This window comes from Dreissena polymorpha, chromosome 10, assembly GCF_020536995.1.
Source record: "Dreissena polymorpha isolate Duluth1 chromosome 10, UMN_Dpol_1.0, whole genome shotgun sequence".
In the NCBI taxonomy this organism is placed as follows: domain Eukaryota; kingdom Metazoa; phylum Mollusca; class Bivalvia; order Myida; family Dreissenidae; genus Dreissena; species Dreissena polymorpha.
Window position 1 is genome coordinate 75807955 of NC_068364.1, and position 13906 is coordinate 75821860.

A 13906-nucleotide genomic window follows, 5' to 3' on the forward strand; every position below is an offset into this window, starting at 1 on the left:
AAACTTGAGAAGTTTGCGACTATAATTTTCACAATTTTAAATAGTTTGCAACTCATTTCTCAAAATCACAAAATGAAGGAACCAAAACTGTTTCACCAAGATGGGTAAAAAATACCTGTTTATACCATTTGGTATACAATTTTGTTATTTTTTTAATTCAGGTAGGATATTGTGATATTAGTTTATGATAGTGTTACATGCTAAAACTAGGGTATAGTCAACTGATGCTCCACATACTTTGAAGGTATGAATGTAAACTGAACAATTATTACCAGGACCGCACTACCCACTTGAACAGTCGCCCCATGGGAACTAGGCATTGTATCTTACCTAGTATGATCATTGTATTACACCGTTGATGGTGTAACATGGTCTGTATGGTCACCATGGGCGTAAACATGCAGTGTCTCATGTTTGCATAACACCCACAGACAAGTTCTTTACTTCTTTAGTTTCAAATTTAAATTTGGTAAAAAAAAAGAGTAAAAAGCGTGAATGTCCATACTTTATTCATTGCAGGCTTAAATAAATTAATGATTTTCTTCGATTTTTTCACTCTCATGGATTCATTTATAATTTTCATAATAATAAATTCACAATCTACAAATAAATATACACTGAAGTGCCATTGTGAACAGCAAGCAGACCACACGCTCACTTGACTAAAAGCAGTTTGCAAGGTACAAAATATAAACCTAAGAAAATGTTTATGCCCACTGAAATTACAAAGATCGGCTTGGGGTAGTGGATATGATGTGCAACCTAGCAAGCGAGAGGTCATTGAAATCAAGTGCATGTTCTACCAAGGAAACAGATTTGAGAGTGTTTCAATAAGACTTTTGCTCTCGAAGCAATCAAGCTAGGTTTAAATGTAATGTGTTATACATACTGAGAAGATGATCATCTTGCCGTCAAACATGGACATAAAGTGCTGTGGCTCCTTGCCTTGTACCACCCTCACCTGAAATGGAAAACATGATGTACTGTGCTTGCATCAAACTTTGGACCATGTTGGCTGGAAAGCATATATCAATGAAGGCACAGAAGGTTGCAATAATTAATTTAAGCCATCTCTGGAAAGACGCTCACCTGAGATAAAAAGAAATTACCTATTTTTTGAAGCCCAAGATATCAATGGAACAAATGTTCTAACCAAGTTTCATGAAGAATGAACAACAAATGCCCCCCCTGGCGGCCATGTTTTTCAACAGACTGGAACCATTTTTGAACTCTTCCAAGATATCATTGCGACAAATCTTCTGACAAAGTTTCATGAAGATCCAACAATAAATGTGGCAGCTACTGTGTTAACAAGGCAAATATTCATGAGGCACAACGGAAGACAGACAATTGACAAAAGGTGATTACATAAGTTCACAAAAAATATTATGCTCATAAAGATTGTCACTATGTTTGAAGATGATATTATTAAAACTAATCGAGTAAACTAAATCAAGGTATGATAACAACATTTGCACTCAGCAAGTGTCATTCAAATTGAACTAAAAATGTGACTAAAGGTATTCACAATGTTTCACTATAAACAACTGTAGACATACAAAAAAACTACCACCCCCTGAGAGCCTTGTTTATAAACAAACATGAACTATTTTCAGACTCGCCTTGAAATTATATTTCAAATTAAAAAATCTATAAATCCGTTTTAAAACACAAATCTTTGATAATGTGGGTTATTGTATTAAACAACAAGAGGCCCGCCTTGCTGGTGCAGACCGCTCATCTATTCTTCTTTTTAAAGGTGTAGGAACCTATCTCAATTTCAATCACAAAGGAGGGAGGGGCGGAGTGGAGAGGGGTTTATATTGTGGGTGTGTGGTCATTTCTTACATTATCTTTTTTTTTCGGGGGGGGGGGGGGGGGGGGGGGGATTCTTCGGTTGGATGGTTGGACGGTATTTCAAAATAAAATAATAAAAATAAATATTTGTGTTTTTTAACCATGTTTGAAAAAAAACAAGAGATGTGTTTGTCAGAAACACAATGCCCCCTATTGCGCCGCTTTGAACATTTTTTATTATTTTTTTTTACCTTTGACCTTGAAGGATGACCTTGACCTTAACTTCCACCACTCAAAATGTGCAGCTTTATGAGAAGGCCGCTTTAAAATATTAGTTTTTTGATCTTTGACCTTGAAGGATGACCTTGACCTTGAAGGATGACCTTGACATTCCACCACTCAAACTGTGCAGCTTCATGATAACGCCGCTTTGAAATGATGATTTTTTTTACCTTTGACCTTGAAGGATGACATTGACCTTGAACTTCCACCACTCAAAATGTGCAGCTTCATGAGAATGCTGCTTTGAATTTTTATATTATTTTTTTACCTTTGACCTTGAAGGATGAACTTGACCTTGAAGGATGACCTTGACCTTGAACTTCCACCACTCAAAATGTGCAGCTTCATGAGAACGCCACTTTGCATTTTTTATATTCTTTTTTTTACCTTGAAAGATGACCTTGACCTTGAACTTCCACCACTCAAAATGTGCAGCTTAATGATAACGCCCCTTTGATTTAAAAAAAATTTGTTTGACCTTTGACCTTGAAGGATGACCTTGACCCTACACCACTCAAAATGTGCAGCTTCATGATAACGCCGCTTTGAGTAAAAAAATTACCTTTGACCTTGAAGGATGACCTTTACCTTGAAGAATGACCTTGACCTTGAACTTCCACCACTCAAAATGTGCAGCTTCATGATAATGCCGCTTTGAAATTTTTAATTTGTTTTTTACCTTTGACCTTGAAGGATGACCTTGACCTTGAAGGATGACCTTGAATTTCTTCCACTCAAAATGTGCAGCTTCATGAGAACGCCGCTATGAATTTTATTTTATTTTTTTTACCTTGAAGAATGATCTTGAAGGATGACCTTGACCTTGAACTTCCACCACTCAAAATGTGCAGCTTCATGAGATACACATGCATGCCAAATATCAATTTGCTATCTTCAATATTAAAAAAGTCATGGCCAATGTTAAAGTTTTCGGACGGACAGACGCCATATATTTGACATTTGACCTTGAAGGATGACCTTCACCTTTCACCACTCAAAATGTTCTGCTCCATGAGATACACATGCATGCCAAATATCAAGTTGCTATCTTCAATATTGAATAAGTTATGGCCAATGTTAAAGTTTTCGGACGGACAGACACCATAAATTTGACAGTTGACCTTGAAGGATGACCTTGACCTTTCACCACTCAAAATATGCAGCTCCATGAGATACACATGCATGCCAAATATCAAGTTGCTATCTTAAAAAGTGAAAAAGTTATTCCCAATTTTAAAGTTTTTTTCGGACGGACAGTTAAAGTTTTTTTCGGACAGACAGACTGACGGACAGTTCAACTGCTTTATGCCACCCTACCGGGGGGCATAAATTTTTATTTTGGGGTGGGGGTGGGGGGTATAGTGTGAGGGTGTGGTGGTCATTTATTAGATGATCTTTAATTTAAAAAAAAATAATGGGGGGGGGATTGAGGGGGGATTCGGTGGGGGGGGGGGAGGGGATGGTTTGGACGGAGTCAATTATTGTATGTCAGGTAAGAGTTGTTTTGTCAAAGTATCAATCGAATCGAATCATAAATAAAGAAGTTATGGCAATTTTAGCAAAATTTAATAATTTGACCTTGAGAGTCAAGGTCATTCAAAGGTCAAGGTAAAATTCAACTTGCCAGGTACAGTACCCTCATGATAGAATGAAAGTATTTAAAGTTTACAAGCAATAGCCTTGATACTTTAGAAGTAAAGTGGATCTAGGGCAATAATTCCGTAAAAATGACAACCTGAGTTATGCAACTTGTCCTTTACTGTCCCCTTATGATAGTTTGTGAGTGTTCCAAGTATGAAAGCAATATCTATGATACTTTAGGGGTAAAGTGGACCAAAACACAAAACCTAACCAAATATTCAAGTATAAAGGGCCCATAATTTGGTCAAAATGCCAGTCAGAGTTACATAACTTTGCCTGCACAATCCCTTTACGATAGTTAGTGAGTGTTGCAAGTATGAAAGCAATGGCTTTGATACTTTAGAAAAAAAGTGGACCTAAACACAAAACTTAACCAAATTTTCAATTTTCTAAGTATAAAAAGGGCACATAATTCCGTCAAAATGCCAGTCAGAGTTACATTACTTTGCCTGCACAGTCCCCTTACGATAGTTAGTGAGTGTTGCAAGTATGAAAGCAATGGCTTTGTTACTTTAGGAAAAAAGTGGACCTAAACACAAAACTTAACCAAATTTTCAATTTTCTAAGTATAAAAAATGGACCTAAACACAAAACTTAACCAAATTTTCTAAGTATAAAAAGAGCACATAGTTTTGTCAAAATGCCAGTCAGAGTTACATAACTTTGCCTGCACAGTCCCCTTATGTTACTTAGTAAGTGTTGAAAGTATGAAAGCAATAGCTTTGGTACTTAAGGAATAAAAAGGACCTAAACACAAAACTTAACTAAAATTTTCAATTTTTTTAAGTATAAAAAGGGCACATAATTCTGTCAAAATGCAAGCCAGAATTATCTAACTTTGCCTGCCCAGTCCCCTCATGATAGTACGTAAGTGTACCAAGTTTGAATGCAATAGCATTGATACTTTATGAGAAAAGTGTACCTAAACACAAAACTTAACCGGACGCCGACGCAGACACCGACGCCAAGGTGATGACAATAGCTCATAATTTTTTTTCAAAAAATAGATGAGCTAATAAAAAAATAAAACCCAGTTTACTTTAGCAGAAATGTGGACCCTTCATGGGAGAGTTTCTTGAGCATACTAATATGTTGATGAATAAAGAGTTCCCTCAAATTCCTGAGTAAGAGTTACTATCCATTCTATAAATAGAAAGTTCCGAGATCACTTCCTTTCTGGCATTGGATTCCAAGGCTAAAACGTACAGAAAAAAAATCGAAATTAAAAAATCTACATTAATCTGCAGAGATATATCTTAGTTATATAACAAAAGCATCACTAAATGTCTGAAAGTGGTAAACCAGCAGGAAGGATGAGGAAAGCTCAGACAAAACTGCCAGAAAATCAGGAAACTAGAGTGTTCACAAGCTTTTCTACTATATAAAATATAAGGAAAAAGACCCTCCCCCTGGCAGCCATGTTTTTTTACCGATCCAAACCATTTTCGAACTCAACTGTCGTATCCAGGAAACAAATGTTCTGACCAAATTTCATGAAGATTAGGCAAAAAATGTGTCTTCTAGACTGTTCATATTTTTTCACTATATACATTTAGAGAAAACTGCCCAACCCCCTGGCAGCCATGTTTTTCCACCTGTAATGACCATATTTTGAATTCGTCCGAGAAATCTATAAAATCGATGTTTAGAAAAAAAATAGGATGATTAGGCAAAAAATGTGACTTCTAGAGTGTTCACAAGCTTTTTTTACTATATAAATATAAGGAAAATACCCCCCCCACCCCTGGCGTTGATGTTTTTTTACTGATCCAAACCATTTTTGAACTCAACCGTCATATCCAGAAAACACATGTTCTGACCAAATTTCATGAAGATTGGACCAAAAATGTGCCTTCTAGAGTGTTTACATGTTTTCACCAGACAAATACCCCACATGCCGCATTGACACAGAATATTTTGCATGTTGTCTTCACAAAAAACAGCGGACACCATGCTCAATGTTGAAAACGCACTAAGTGACCCCGTGACCTAGTTTTTGACCTGGCATGGCCAATCTTCGATCTTGGCCTAGACATCATCTAGATACATCTTCTGACCAAGTTTGGTGAAGCTCGGATGAAAACTACTTGAATTAGAGAGCGGACACCATGCTGTTTAAAACGCACTAAGTGACCCCGTGACCTAGTTTTTTACCTGGCATGACCCATACTCAGACTTGACCTAGATATCATCTAGATACAACATCTGAACAAGCTTGGTGAAGATTTGATGAAAATTACTTGAATTAGAGAGCAGACACTTAATACGGACCAACCGACGGACAGACAGACCGACAGACAGACAAGCTCACTCCTATATACCCCCCATAAACTTCGTTGTGGGGGTATAATACAAGAGCTGTCAGAGGACAGCACGCTCGACTATCTGAGTGCTTGACAGTATAACGTAAGCCATCATGGAGAAATTGTTCATATTCAATAATTTATTCAAAAATAAAAAAAGGAAAAAAAAAATTGGGGGGGGGGGGGTAGGGGGGTTTAGAGGGGGGTTTATTTTATGCTTTCTGGTAGTTTATAGGAAAATATCAGTGAATTAAAACTGATAATTTCACTGTTTCAAACAGTGAAAATTAACGGTGAAAATTATCAATAATTTTCACTGTTTACTGTGAAATGACGTCATTTTTTTGACGAAATGACGTCATTATCCCAGCGTAATTCTTTAGTTAAACTCTTTAACAATGTCAATAAACTGTGAAAAAAAAAGCATAAAATAAAAAGAAAATTTGTTGGATTCGGTGGAATATTGATTTTAATTCACTCGTGATCGTAGAAAAAATATATTTTCTATAATCACTCGTGAATTAAAATCGATAATCCACCGAATCCAACAAATATCCTCTTGATAATGTGTGGTGTGGTCATTTATTAGACGATCTTTCAAAAATAAAAAAAGGAAAAAACAATTATATTTTTTTTGGGGGGGGGGTGGGAGGGGGGGGCAGGGATTCTGGGTTGGGGTGTGGGGTATTGTTTGGGTGGAATCAATTATGGTATTCAGGTAAGTGTTGTTTTGTCAAAGTATTAATACAATCTGATAATAAATAAAGAAGTTATGGCAATGTAAGCAAAATGTTCAATTATTTAAGTACAAAAGGGGCAATAATTCTGTCAAAATGCTAGATACAGTTTTCTGCTCTTGTTTATAGGTTGGGGTCATGATGGTAAACATGTATGCAAAATATGAAAGCAATATGTCAAGGGACACAGGAAATATATGGGGTAGTATGCAAACTTTAACATTGATTTATCAATAATATACATATTCTAAGTATAAAGGGGGCAAAATGCTTGATACAGTTGTCTGCTCCTGTTCATGATGGTAAACAAGTATGCAAAATATGAAAGCAATATGTCAAGGGAAATATTTGAGGTAGTACACAAACTTTAACATTTGCTCACTAAAGCTAACGCCAATGCCAACGCCGGGGTGAGTAGGATAGCTCCACTATATATATTTCATATATAATAGTCAAGCTAAAAATGACCTACCATGATTTGATCTTCAGCTATAAAATCTAACTAACGCTCGATTGGTAATTGTTGGCACTGGTACTACTTAAATGTAATCCAGGTACTCTTAAGTATACTTAAAAGTATCACTGGTATGGAAAATATACTAACATGTATCCGGCCATTTTAGACTGTACCCAAGTTTTATTCCGGCACAAAGTCTGATGTCGTTTGTATTAGGGAATACAAAACAAAATTCTCTTTGAATAAAACCTGCCTCAACAAGCATTTTTTTAGTAGGTATTTCAATAATATAGGGGCCATTGTAAAGAATCTTGACATAAATATAAACATAATTAATATGAAGAAAAAAAAGCTGACAACAACAAATTTAGTGTTAGAATTCCCGGGTACCTTTCAGTATATTTTAGGTACCCAGGGTACATTTAAGTATACTTAAGAGCACCTGGGGTACATTTAAATAGTTCCTGAACCGGCACTGACCAATGGAGCTAACTAACATGGTTCAGTCCTAAGAATATCCTTCCTAACTGGTTTCTGACCTAAAATGACGTAGCATTACCTGGACAAAAGTGTCGCCTAGCTTGTCAGCAAACTTTAGAAACTAACTTTAAGGGTTTCACTTCAAGGTTAGTAACCTTAGCACTAAGTTACTGATTTTTAGCCTCTACAGAAATGAGTCTAGCTCTGGAAAAACTGGGTTTATTGTAAATGCGTAAAGTGTCCTCCCAGATTACCCTGTGCATTCTATACAGATTAATCAAGGACTACACTTTCTGCTCTAATCTCTTATAGGAAGTCTCTTTCAAACAAAAATCCAGTTTAGGCAGAAAGTGTCGTCCTTGATTAGCCTGTGGAGTCCAAACAGGTTAATCAGGGACTACACTTTCTGCTCTAATCTTTTATAGGAAATCTCTTCAAAACGAAAATCCAGTTTAGGTGGAAAGTGTCGTCCTTGATTAGCCTGTGCAAGCTGCACAGGCTAATCTGGAAAAACACCATTCAAACATGCATTAAGCCCAGTTTTCCCAGACTGAGCCTCTAATCATGACTCAGCATTACCTGGACAGCAGCGCCGCCATGTTTGTCGTCCAGCTCGACTGCCTTCAGAGCGGAAGTCCCCTTCTCGTCTGTGGTGGACTTCAGACCCTGGAATCACAGGTTTGTAGGAGGGTGTTAACCCGTATGCATGCTGGGAAATTTGTGATCTGCTAAAATGTCTTCTGCTGAATTTCTAAAATTAGCATTTTCTTCAATTTTTTTTCAAAGAATACTATCAGAATAGCAAACAGTTTGGATCCTGATGAGACGCCACGTTCTGTGGCGTCTCATCTGGATCCAAACAGTTTGCAAAGGCCTTTAAAATACGGTTCCAGTGCTGAAAGGGTTAAGATGAAATGCATGTATGCATCCTTCTACTAATGGAAATTACAGACCTTGATTTTTTTTGCATACATACACCCAAAATAAAATCCCACATGAAGTCTTGATATTTCAATCAGGTGTTGATCACACATCATCATTTTTTAATTTATTTTATTATCTTGGCTCTACTGTATGTTGGCTGTTTAAAATGCATCATTATTGAAAAACAAAATACACACTCGGCATGGATGGTGTTAACAATTAGCAGTAATCCTAGCTATTCTACAGGAAATGTCAAGTGTCATTTAAGTTCACAGTGTAATTAACTCAACTTTGTTAAGCACCTGGATTAATCTGAATTGCTAAACATATGCAGGATGTTTGCATGGATTACGTTGGATATTAATGCATGATATGCCAATGGTAATTTGGTTTTCATTAAAACTAAACATTAGGAATAATTATTCATTTCGATCTTAAATTCGTAGACCTGTCTACCCATGAAATCAACAAAAACAAGCAAATTCGTTGAATTGATATCCCCCGCCTCCTCCTCATTTATATCTAGACACCTATGAAGTTTCATGTTGAAAACTTAAATAGTTTCTGATATATAGCCCTAAAAAGATTGAGACAGACAGAGGGATGAACTATATCACGCCGACAAAGGCGGACAATTATAATCCATTTAAACAAGCATAGCCCATAACCTGAGTAGGAAATCAAATTTGCGAATTCAGAAATTAAACTTTTGAATGTAAAATGTCTGTTTTTGGTAATGTTGAGCTTTAGTCCATTTCAAACAGTTTAGAAAGGCTGTTTTTGTACAATATTGTGGATATTTTCGATTTGTAAAATGCTTGCATCAAAATTGTGACATCATGGCTGACCCAGGCCACACTCAAAGAAGGAAAAAAGCCCTACAATATTTATAGCTTTTGATTGCAGAATAACTCCATGATTTATTGCAGTATAACCACATGATTTATCGCATAACATCCTAAAAATACTTTTCCAAATAAGAAGTTACTATGAAAGCATTGTTTAGTTGAGTGTGTCTTTCAGTTTCAGTTTAAAATTTGTCATTATGAATAAAGAAACCAGCCTAAAGTCTCCCTTGTTACGGAGAACACTGATTGTTATTAACTAGTGGTTAAAGTGTGCAATCTCGACTCTGTATTGAACCACTAAAGAACAATGTACAATACAATTCTCCTAAAACAGCCGGGCTAAACATGAAAGCTTGTCAGATTTTTTTTTGTTTTTTTTAGAGGTCATAGTGACCTTGACCTTTGACCTAGTGACCCAAACATGGGTGTGGCATATAGAATGTACACATGAAGTTTCAAAGTTGTAGTTGGAAGCACTTTGATTTTAGAGCAAAATGTCAAAGTTTTAGCACGATGCCAGCAGATGGCGGACAACGAGCTGGCTATAACAATACCTCTGTTTTCTCCGAAAACAACCAAGCTAATAATAAATATTTCTACAAATGTATGACCTTTGATATGTGACCTTGACTTTGGTCAAAAACGCATAGGGTTTGCACTGGCTGAAAAATTACATAAGGACATTTTGAGAGTCCATTTTAGAATGGAAGAATCCTTACCAAATAAGGCATATTTAATCAAAATGTGTGATTTTAACCTTTGTGTGTGACTTTGACCATGACCCTAGCAACCTGGATCTTACATTTGACACTTAGCTAGATAATGGAGAACAATTGTGGAAAGTTATTACAGAACCCCTTGATGCATAGTAAAGGAATGACTAAATTATGAATAATTAATCAAATTTGTGACCTTTGACCTCAATGTGTGACCTTGACCTTAGCACCTAGGATTATGGGTGTTGAATTTGAAGCATCCTCAGATGATTGAGAACAACTATTGCAAGTTTCATGGCTCTGGCTCATGTGTTAGTCGGGATAAAGCTCTAAGCTTATATCAAAAAGAATTTTTTAAAAATACAAAGGGCCATAACTTCCTTAATTACAGATGGTGTACAATGCCCTTGGACATGCATTATCCTCTTATCCATATATATACACATACTAAGTTTCAATGAAATCCGCCAAAGCACTTCCAAGATATGGCTCCGGACACAAAAGTGTTGGACCGATGGACAGACGGATGTACAAAATGACGGACGGATGCCAAAACAATATCCCTCTGCCAATGTCAGGGGGATAATTAATGTCCCATGCATAATAATGGTTTTACACAATGTTTTTTGGTTAAATATTGAAGGCAATTTTAACCCTAGTCTCACCCATCATATCGATTGTGTAGTGCACTGCTATTGTATCTTATATAGAAATGAAACCACAGTCTCAGCCTAAACCTTTTGATATGCAATCCCAAGCGAGATCTTGATATATATGGGTAATAAGGTTTTATTAAGATGTATCATCTTGTTATTGAGTTTTTCAGTGAAAACCCCTGTTCAAAATTTTTAAACCTATTTAACTTTGCAGCATTATGTACGCCCGGGCAGCTTATTTGTAACAAGAGATGTGTTTTTCAGAAACACAATGCCCCCTACTGCGCCGCTTTTATCTATTTTTATTTTTTTATCATTTGGTAGGAAGAGACAATTATCTTCCTTTGAAGCTTATTACTTCCCTTGAATTTGTTTTTTTGACCTTTGACCTTGAAGGATGACCTTGACCTTTCACCACTCAAAATGCTCAATGAGATACACATGCATGCCAAATATCAAGTTACTATCTGAAGCGACATAGGAGTTATGAGCATTTTTCGCAACCTAAACGCAAAGTGTGACGCAAAGACGGACGGACGATCTGATCACAATATGCCCTCCTACTAGGGCATAAAAATGTGGAGTCGAATGAGATCCAATCACTTTGACAAATTTTATATTGTTACCAAACTTAGATTATTTGTTTATTTTGTAGCGTAATTACAAAATTGTTCGTTGATAACACACAGTAACAACCAAAGTTCATTTCTGATTTCATCTCGATTTATTTATGTCGAATATTTCTTTCAACACAACCCTAGCTAATGTACACGAAATACGATTTTTACAGCGCGGCAGCCAACATGGCCGCCACGTCAAGAAGACGTGACAACTCTCCAAGTTCTTTTCAAATCTAACCGCAGATTTTCTTTTTTCTCGCTCAACATCTATATTTTGTCTCTTAGTTAATTTGCATACATTTCCTTTTAAAACTTTGATTGGTCCTTAGCTAGTGTGCTTATTATTTATTGGTTGACTCGTCAGAATGTTCTAGAAGAAAAAATCTATTAATGTATTTACTTGCTTGCCAAATGCACTAAAATCTAATAAATTTATATTGGTATAGAGTAATCCCGTTATATTTGTCAGTGCCATAACTTGTGTATCCTATGCAAATAGGAGACCCTTTCATCTGTTCTGTTTGATGACCATTTGTGGGTAGTTTTAATCTTGTGTCTATATGCTGACCCTGAACTCATTGTTAAGTATATGTCCTTCGATTCTTTTATCTAAATGACTTTTCATTTTATTAATCCCAATTATACCCCACCCTGGGTGTAAACGTATTTGTGTTCTTACTTGAAATAAATCTTAAATCAGGGCTTGGTTTATGTGTACTCTTAAATTATTTGTAAATGACAAATATCTCCCAAAAATGTATTATTAAATTCTCAAACTTCATCCTAACATTGCATATACATATTATTGAAATATCCCCTTATTAATTTCCATCATAAGAATAAACTCATAAGAATAAATGATATGTTATAAGCTGGTACATGACAATTTAAATGAAGAAAAATGTTTAAAATTTGAATGTAATTCCTAAAGTAATTCCTGAAAAACTAGCCCGTTTGACTGCAATTTTATGTGTGATAATTCAGTTTACTCGTCTGTATCATTTGTGAGTTATTGTTATTTCAGGTTCAATATTTGTATGTCCCTTTTCAAATAAGGCAGCTTATAGCAGTCTCACTGTATATCTGTCAATCTGTGCACAATGTCATGTCATCTATTTGATATGGATTTTTAAATAGCTTTGCACAAAATGACCATTATCATAAGTGGACATGTCTGTAATCTGTTGCATTTCTAAAGAAATCTGAAAAATAAATTCAAATGAATTGGTAATCAAATTCCATGAAAAAAACAACACAACATGGACACATGAGACCAGGACCTTCCACTTAAAAATCAGTGTGGCATCAATCTTAACACAGAGATATCTGAACTTGCCTGGTTGATTTGTATGCTATGGCAAGCGAAATGCACATTAATTCCTTAAACCACGGTTTAACAGTTAACTATATAGTTATGAGACTTTGAACCCGGGTTCAAAGTGCCGTTTGCACATTAAATCCTTAAACCCGAGTTCAAGAGTTTGAACTGCAGTTCAAAGTCTCTTAACTCTATAGTTAAGAGAGGACCAATGAAATCGCGGCATTTACCTTCTATATATAGCTAATTGTGGTTTAAGCTCCGCTGATTGGTTGTCTCTGAATTATGTAGATAAGAGATTTGTATCTATTTTTAGACACACTTTGAACTGCGGTTCAAACTCTTGAACTCGGGTTTAAGGATTTAATGTGCAAACGGCACTTTGAACTCGGGTTCAAAGTCTCTTAACTCTATAGTTAACTGTTAAATAATTAATGTGCATTCCGCGCGTTTTAACCCCAGTTTAAGACTTTGAACCGCAGTTTAAGACTTTGAAAAATAGGTTAAGACTTTTAGGTGTTTGGTTGTCTCTGCACATTAATTATTAACCAATATCGTCATGTGATATTGTTTTGTTCCTGGCGCATTTCTATCAAGATGGCGGCGGATGAAGTTAGTGAATTATTACGTACGTTTGAAACAGCATTCCAAGATATAGAAAGAAAACTTCAAAGTGGTTTTGCAGACAACGCAGACTTCGTCAAAAGTGTGAGGTTATTGCAGCAAATAAGGTTATATTTATATAATTTCTTTGTGATCCTTTTATGGTATAAATCTGATAGAAATACCCCTAACCGAAGTACAGTCGATTCGGATTAGTGTACAGTTTGTCAATCAGCTCTGGAAAATCAGCAGTTCCGATTAATTTGTATTAAATTTTCCATAATTCCCCAAAAAAAAAAAAAGATAAGTGTCTAAGGTCTACATTAGGTAAAGGAATAAAGTAACAAAGTTTTAGTAAGAAAGCTTTTGTATTATGCTTGCAGGGGGGGGGGGGGATAAATGCAGCAAAAAGTTAACCAGAACTGATTGAATGAGTTATGTTTTGAAATGCGCATATGGAAATAGAAGGCTTTATTATTTTCAAATACAAAAATTGCTGATTGAAAACAAATGCCATGATAATG

The 13906-nt window shown here is 35.9% G+C and overlaps 1 protein-coding gene across 3 annotated transcripts in view; it reads right to left on the reverse strand.

Annotated features, from left to right (window-relative positions):
* LOC127848300 (advillin-like) overlaps positions 1-13906 on the reverse strand; it is a 150033-nt gene that overhangs the window by 23586 nt on the left and 112541 nt on the right. For all 3 annotated transcript variants that reach the window (XM_052380677.1, XM_052380678.1, XM_052380679.1), the window contains 2 exons: positions 8277-8363; positions 890-961 (listed from right to left, as the gene is read on the reverse strand). In XM_052380677.1, the coding sequence (XP_052236637.1) occupies positions 890-961; positions 8277-8363 (159 nt within the window). The remainder of the gene's footprint in view (positions 1-889; positions 962-8276; positions 8364-13906) is intronic.